The 8,484-nt window shown below is 41.4% G+C and overlaps 1 protein-coding gene across 1 annotated transcript in view; it reads left to right on the top strand.

Annotated features, from left to right (window-relative positions):
* Positions 1–1,419: 1,419 nt before the first annotated feature.
* The window catches only part of LOC118417716 (zinc finger protein 341-like), a 10,574-nt gene continuing 3,509 nt past the window's right edge, over positions 1,420–8,484 (top strand). Inside the window, exons 1-7 of the mRNA XM_035823384.1 lie at positions 1,420–1,547; positions 2,791–2,877; positions 3,379–3,500; positions 4,404–4,505; positions 5,732–5,938; positions 6,650–6,748; positions 7,513–7,902. Coding sequence (XP_035679277.1) covers positions 1,517–1,547; positions 2,791–2,877; positions 3,379–3,500; positions 4,404–4,505; positions 5,732–5,938; positions 6,650–6,748; positions 7,513–7,902 — 1,038 coding nt within the window. The 5' untranslated portion in view covers positions 1,420–1,516. The remainder of the gene's footprint in view (positions 1,548–2,790; positions 2,878–3,378; positions 3,501–4,403; positions 4,506–5,731; positions 5,939–6,649; positions 6,749–7,512; positions 7,903–8,484) is intronic.

The following is an 8,484-nucleotide window of genomic DNA, read 5'->3' as shown; positions in this document are numbered from 1 at the left end:
CATTTGAATTTTTGAAGAAAGTGGCGGGAAGTCTCATATTTCACCAACATTAATCAAATATATATTAGAACTGCAGATTTCATCTTCTCAAGTTAAAGTTTGCACTACAAAGAGTTTAATTTTCTACGTACTTTTAGATGTTATTCCTTGTAATCTTGTAATTTACTGACCAAGGGTTTCACCACAAGACTGACCAAGAAGGTCCTTTATTAATACGCGTGTTTGCTAGCACGCCTGCCTGACAGTTCGACCCAATATTTTGAAAGGAATTTAAGGAAAAGATAGATAGATAGATAGATGAATATACAAAGAAAGAAGAAAGAAAGAAGAAAATGAAGAAAAGGTGAATAAAGTAAGGAAGAAACGGAACTTGAGAGATGGGGAAAAAATAAAATATCCGGATAGAAATTACCTTCTTGTACAAATGTGCCATCTTGTACAAATTCAAGTTACCTCTCTGTGACATTTCTATATAAAACCAATTCAAACTGAACGGAATTCGTACCTCCCAAACAGTTGATAATTAACTTAGATACTATTTAATTGATTGTCATCACATTTTGTATTTGTAAAATTCTTGGGGAAAGAAACTAACATCCGTACTCTAATGACTTCATCATTGATCCGTTGAAAATCGATTTTCATTTCATTACGACTGTAGTTCTTGACAGTCAACGCAGTCAGCAAATCGTTTTTGTCGAGTTGCCAATGCTTTTTGGCGGATACAGTACAGAAGTCTATACAGCTATGGCATTTGGCAAAGTACATTTAACGTTATTCCGCTAAGATAAGACATTTGCACACCGGTCTCAAGAATAAATTCGGTCAGCGAATCGTTTCCTGTCAAGATCTTGCCTATTAAACGTCTCAGTGACGCCTATCAAAATCAATTGTCTTCTTATAGCTGAATCTACCTGATAACTAGCAGACAGTTTTATGTTTTAGCAGCAGATCTACCTCTTTTAATTAAAAGTTTTCATATTGATCGAGAGGTCGACATGTCATATTCTTTGCAGGTCCGACGGCCCCCCAAATAAGAAGTTGGCCAAACAGAAATGTTGATCAATTCGGACATGATCGTATGCGCTATTAAACTCGTAAGCCAACTTCGATGCAGTTGTTTGTTTTTCCACTTGTTTTTTCATGTTTTTTTTTTCAATCATAAAGAGAAAACAAATGGCAGAAAGCTAACGTTACTCTTGAACGAATGCTCTCAAAGCAGAATTTGGCTCCGGCTAATTTTGACGTAATTTTAGGCATTTTCTGTCATTTTTCTGTTCCGTGCTATATTGTCAGATTTGCCTAGCTGACAGAGAGAAAACCCTAGAAATAGGAAAGCCTGATAAAAACGCACAGAAAGACGTAAAAACTCAGAGCGTTAAACCTCTGCTTGGACGAAAGCAAGGACCCTGAACCACAAAGCTCCACAATTTCCCGGCGTGCTTTGCGCCTCCAGCCATCACAAGGCAAGGCCGTCGTTTGCCCGAGCGAGCCGAGCCAAAACCAAGCGGCAAAGATGGCGCAATCCTTATTTGACGCGCTAACAGGTAAGTTTTAACTCATCTCTGACTATTCCTCAATAAAATGTGTTCCTTATTTGTTCATCTGTACCGTTTTGATCACAGTTTTATGGCAAGAAAAGTGCCTTTGGCAAAAACCCCCATTCCAAGGGGGTGCTGGCACAGCCAACAAAATGGCGATCAAATTTCTTCCTTTGTCTAGCTTGGCTTTATTTGCACTCTACAACTGTAATGAACTTGTCCTAGATTCAATGTTTAAGTTGTACTTGTATGTCCAGTTGGTTGGGAGGGCATAGAAAGTTATTTTATAAAGATTTGTTTGACATAAAGGGTGCTGTTGGACCAAGAACTGCCGGGTGTGGCCGTTAATTAGAAAAGCGTCTTTCTTTCGCCGTCCAATCGGAGTTCCGTCCGCAAAACTTTCGCCAAAATCAAAGACGTGCCAATCTCCTTTCACTTTCCCAAGACAGTGGTTACACCGCAAGTTGTCGGTAAACGGAATTGATGGCGATTTCTTTGGCTAGGGAAGAACCCAATTGCTGTTTCTATTTCTGAACAAGATGGCTACCCTGTCTACCAAAAATCCTGTTTACGGATTGATCCATTGTCCGAAATTTCGCGGGGGTGTCCACATGTCAATAAAGGCCATGAAGGCTGGTGTTTCAAGCTTCTTGGCCCAACAAGCACCTTCTGTTTGATATATAGGGACTGCCTCTGTAACGAAAAAAATAAAATGATATTTGAGGATTATGTGGAGCAAAAAAAATTAAAAGATTATTGAGTTGAGGCAATGTAACTCGAAAAGAATTAGGAACTTAAGACAAGGGAAATCAACTCTCTTCTAATGGATGTTAATCTCCAAGCAGATCCTATGATAGCATAAGATAGTATCAAAAGCTTCCAGGGGAGTGAAGCCAGCCACAGGTGTGTTTGGCTCCCAGTAACTGATGACTCCCTTTGGCCAACTATCTATTACCACAGGTAAATCTGCCTGGAGATTACTAATGTAAGTCCTGTCTTCCACTAGTAGTTTCAAGTGAGGAGCAAAACCATGTTTGATTTTCTCTTTGATTTAATATACCAGGCAAGTCAACACTGCACAGATAGTGAGATACAATGCACATATCATCTGCCACTAGCAGTACTGTACTACAGGATTTTTTTAGACCATTGCAAAAACCTCCATCCCTCTCTAATGGTGAAGTAAAATAAAAGATTATACGGTAACAGTAAGTCCTCACCATGTATTATACCTGTACCCGTTTTGCAGTAACGATGGACAACCAGACAGCACTGGCTGTTCAGTCCCTTCTGGACTCCCAGCAGGGTCAGGTGGCTGAGCCAACAGCAGGGCCAGGTACTGTAACTCTTGATATGTTTGCAGTAGTCATATTATCGTAATTTTTGCTGTAACCTTTTACTGTAAAATGATGACTTCACTTTCCTTTGTTTTGCACTAGACAGGAACGAATCAGTAGGATGTACTGACTGATTATGCTCTACCACTTTGAGTGCTCTAGCAATTGTAATTCATTCAGCGATTATGTTGTATGTAATGCTCATTGGAGTTAGATGGTTGTAACAGTGGGGTTCAAGTGCTGCCAAACTGACCATGCCAACAGCTTTGAGCTTTTGGCGTTGTGGTTTGCACTTTGGATTTGTGATCCGGCTGAGTCGGGATGTTGTTTCTTTCGGTTCTACTCGCCCCTCTGGTTGTTTCATTGGTTCCCACACTGGGAATCAATCCCGGGACTTGGCAGTGAGAATTGCTAAATCCTAACCACAGTTTGGCAGTGCTTGAACTCCACTGTTACATGGTTGAACAATTGGCAGTGACCAGACGATATTGTTGCTCCAGGTGATGATGAAGACGTGTTCCAGTGTGGGAAGTGTAAGAAACAGTTCACCAGCCTGCCCACCTTCATGAGCCACAAAAGGGAACACTGCCAGCCCATGCCCCAACAGCAGCCAGTACGTCAGGTCTGTAGGTTCATCTGTATCTACATTCAGATCTCACTCACTCTCTCTCACTCAGTCCCATAGCTGGTAGCCATAGGGCCAGTCTGTCTGTTGAAAAAGGTTTTCCACTTCTAACACAGTAACAGTCTACAGCCATTATGGTCAGCTGGGTTGTCGTCCTTCCTGACCACTCCTTTACATCGCTGATCCATGTTTGGCGGGGTCGCATTCCTTCTGCTTTTCCTTGTAGGATTGTGTTCCTTTCCATCTAAATACATGTCCAAACCACTGCAGCCTCTTCCTTTTGACCATGGATAAGAAGCTGGGCAGTGGTCCTACCGGTGTGGTGATATTCAGATCACCAACTGGTATAAAGAGTTTAAAGCAACAATGGCTTCTCCACAAGTGTATGGCAATGTCTAGCTTGTCAAAGTCATCCTCAAGGGAGGTGAAGCATTATGTTTTTCAAGTGCAATGCGACTTTGCTCTGCTTGCATTTTTAGCCAAGCATACTGGTTCTGACAAATGCAATCTAAAGGTGCGCTCCCACCGCACTTGTGTCAAGCTTGCGTCACTGTGGGGTTCGTTCACTATGTCACTGTTTTAGTATTTTCTCCGATTTTGTATAATTTAGATATTGTGTAATACATAAAATCATGACTTAGAAGACGACCAAATACACAAAAAGAAAGAAAATTCGTTTTTTATCTCTGACATTCGTTGAGTATCTTTCGAACCCTGCAGTGACGCAAGCTTGACACAGGTGCGGTGGAAGCGCACCTTAAGGTTCTCGACAGTGCAGTTGAGCATAGGGGGCCCCTATACTGTAATTTAGATCCTCTATGCCCTTACCCTGTGTTTCAACTAGCAGAAGGTGTATACTTGAATGTATACTTAACGTTTTGTTTTATACATCACACACAGGTGGTTCCTCCCCCGGGATCTAACCCTAACCAGAGCGCCTTCACCACCTCCCTCCCACACCACGGGCTCAACAGGCAGCCCGTCAGCATGGTCAGCAACATGGTAAGGGCAGGGTTAGAAAAGTTGCTAACTCAGTAACTGTATATTGCTAATCATAAGGCCCCATTTCACAAGACGTTGATTGCGCTGCACTGCGACCTAAGAGGGATGTGTGTAACCTTGATTTCATTCTTGCTATCATGCAAAATTTAAAAGTGTGACTGAAAAAACAGCAAAATGCACAAAGCATAAAGAGATTTGTTCTTTTTCTATAAAATTCGTTGAGCAATCTGTCAAATTTTTTGGTCGCAGAGTGTGGCAAGAGCACCGTGCTAGTGGAATGAGGGTATACAGAATTTGGTTTCTTTTCTATGATTAGACATACATTGAAATTTGGTTTCTTTTTTTTATGATTAGGCAGACATTGATGTCATTTGCCCAGATTTATACTAGGACTGTTTCCTGGACCTGTCTTGGGATGGAAATTTGCTTATTGGAATAGACAAAAATGTCATCCTATGTGTCCAAAAAATCTGGGCTTCATGACTTAAAACCAGTGAAAATGTATCTTTGCAAGCTTACGAAATGACAAATGAAACAGCGAGAATCAACAACATCGGCTCTCAGACAATGAGTGGGACGGAAAAATTAAAAGCTGGAGAAATCCGTTTGATACCTTTTTGTCCCACACTGTGATAATAATTCCTGGTTCACATACAGTGTGTTACGACACACAGGTTGATCTACCTGTAAACTGCCTAAGGCCTGTTTAAAGTGAAATGAAGGTGCCTTGAAATATCACTGTGTTATGAAAGGATGAAGTCTTGCCAGCATTTGAGCCTACCACAGTCCAGTGATATTTGGAGGATGTGAGTTGCAGACTGTTCCGTTATTTTTGTCCTCGCTTGGCTGAGCCATTAAAAAAAACAACACCTGAACCAATCTTTGCGATTGCCAAAAGTCAGGACATTTGCTTATTGAGGTGCAATGAGCTGGAATTCACTTCTGCTACATGTAAAATCTGCTCCATCCATACATTCCAAACACTGTGCAAAAGAGTAGACCTCTTATTACTAATTAGTCTTAACTCCAAGCCTTGCAACCTGGCACGGTTATGCAAGTATGGATAATGATTTAGTAATTTGCTTCCCATGCATATATACTGTTGTCTTGTTTGTATATGTGTACTCATGGCTTCTCTGGTAATCTGTGCTTAGTCACTGATGAGAGAGCTATCATTGTAAAAGAAAAAGGAAACTGAAAGAAATAACTAAAACATTACCTTTCAGACCCCGGTCCCAGCGGTGGCAGCGGCTTACAGCGCGGTGCCCCCCTCCCCCCTGGCACACATGAGTCAGAACATGGTGCTGAACGCTGACGAGATCCTGATGACCACCCTGTCCAGTATGGACCAGACCATGACCATCCAGACCAGTCCCAACCAGTCCATGCACAGCGGGAACGTTCAGGTGTCTGGACCATTCATGCAAGCTCAGGTAAGGAAAGTAAAAGTGAAACTTATATCGATCTAGTTTCGCTCACTGAAGAGCTACTCTTCCACTGGTTGTAAGAAAGTAGACAGACGGTATGTACAGTATTTGCAGGTACTAGGTTCATTGTTGAAATTCCCCTAGCTCTTTTCTACAATCACAGTGAACAGGGGACCACAGGTTAACATCCTGTCCTAAGGACTGCAACCCTTTCCAGTAGTGTGAATGTCTGGTGACCAACAGAGCTGAACTCACAGCTTCTACTTCCAGAGGCAGTGTCGCTGACCACCGGACTATGTATGCTTCTATGGAACATTTGAGTGTGATTTGAGTGGGATTAATGATATTATGTTATGGTTTGATATCTAAAGAACAGACATTCAGTAGCATGTGTAGTACAGTTCACCCTGCTTCTGGACCAAGAAGTCATGAGATTGAATACCAGCTGTGTTACTCACCAAACATGCATTCTACTAAAAAGGGTTGCATTCCTTAACGTTTGCAGTCCAACTGTAAAACCCATGCAGGGTTTCAATGTTGAAGGGGAAGGGGAATTTGAGAACTCCCATTTTACAGTATACCCTGAGCTTGTAACCTACCACTCAATTCAAGAAATGTTAGCCTTGGTCCCAAGTCTAATGGAGATATTGTATTTTTACACAAGTTTTGATACACAATGTCCAGGTGAAAGTGCTAACTCACCTGTTGTGTTCTCAGGTGTCGCAGCCCCGCCCCATGCCCAGCACCAGTCTGCAGGGGATGAACAGTGTGAACACTGCTGTCCTCACCTCTACCATACCTGGACAGACCTTTCAGGTAGCCATAACTTTTGCTCTAGTATCTTATGGTATTTCACCTGGCTAAATTGGCATTTTGACCTTCCATTGTTCTCTCATTAATGAATTAAGAAAGAATGGAGCCGCAACGAACATTGACCTCTGACCTCACGACCGGAATGATTATGGATAACGGTCTTTTGTATATATTATTTGTATGTTATGTATTGTCGATATGACATGTACTTTGTGTAATCTAGGGCCCCACTGTAAAGAGGTGACTTTCTTACACTGAGTTGGGTCACCCTGGCTAAAGAAAACAGAATAAAAAAAAAAAATAGATTGGTATGAAAGAATTGTAAATCTGATTTTTTTTACCATATGGATGACTTTATCAGGTTTTATTGACCGTACTATTATTTTTTTTCTATGAGAAAATACAGCACTTTGGAACATACCACTGCAGTGAAACTATGTTTGTCATGTGCATAATGATGATAGCTACAAACTCACGTTTGCACAAATTGATATCTTCTAATGATATATAGTTATTAGGATTTTTTTGTAATTAGATGAAAGCAATCATTTTCTAATTACTACAGGTCATTAGAAGATAATAATTTGCGCAAACGTAAGTTTGTAGCTATTAAAGATTCTTACAAGATTTGCCAAAGAAAGAGGCACAGTATGAAGCAATTCACTAGGTCAGGCACAACAATAGGGTTTTACATACTGATAAACATACTATTTAACATAGTATACACATGGCTGCAGTTATTACATCATGTATCTGTTGTTGCCCAGGTACAACCAGTGACAGTCCGTGTAGCAGAGCCACAACAACAGCAACAACAACAACATGTGATGATGCCGCAACAACCAGTACCGATGAGAGCGTCACCTGCGAAAAATCCCCCAGTTCCCAACAACATCAATATCATCACCGACGTACAGATTCAGAACGTGTCGCAGAGCACTCCCAAACGTCGCTCCAAGTCAGGGGGAGGCGGCCAGGGCGGGGCAAAGAAACAGGGGAAGCTGAAGTGCACGTACTGCGACAAGATGTTCTCCAAGAACTTTGACCTCCAGCAGCACATCCGCAGCCACACGGGAGAGAAGCCGTTCCAGTGTATCGTGTGCGGACGGGCGTTCGCGCAGAAGTCTAACGTGAAGAAGCACATGCAAACACACAAGGTAGTGGGTCGTCTTCTATGTGTTTTCTTCAGTTTAGGCAATCTTGGGAAACTGTACAGTAAAAAAAGTACTGTAGAATCTGATCCATCTATATCGGCAAGCACTAAATGTCTTTGCAGTGTTGTATGTGGTCAGGGTTGAACAAGTTTTCTAAAATCCACTTGTCCTATCGGGCAAGCACATAAAAAATGTACTTGCCCGAACCAATTTTTCACTTGCCCAAAATTCAAATGTCACTGTTACTAGTATATGCATTTTTACTTCCAGCAATGGTATTCTCTGTAGACAAGTGCTTGATGTCATGACTGTAAAAAGTAACAAGTATATCAAAATTGCACTAAAATCAATGCCCGATCGGACATGCACTTGCCCGAACAGCACTTTCACTTGCCCTGGACAATAGGGCTAGTGGACTTGTTTATCCCTGTGTGGTAGTTGAAGCAATTCTAATGTACAGTGGTAATAGATTGAAATGCATATTTAGAGTGTCATAAATTTGCACCTTGAGAACTGGAAAATAAAACATAATGATTGCTAGATGTACAGTACCTGGAAAATGGGTTCTCCATAATGCTAAAGTTA

Source organism: Branchiostoma floridae, chromosome 6 (genome assembly GCF_000003815.2).
Source record: "Branchiostoma floridae strain S238N-H82 chromosome 6, Bfl_VNyyK, whole genome shotgun sequence".
Taxonomy (NCBI): Eukaryota; Metazoa; Chordata; class Leptocardii; order Amphioxiformes; family Branchiostomatidae; genus Branchiostoma; species Branchiostoma floridae.
This window is presented reverse-complemented; position numbering and strand designations above follow the sequence as displayed.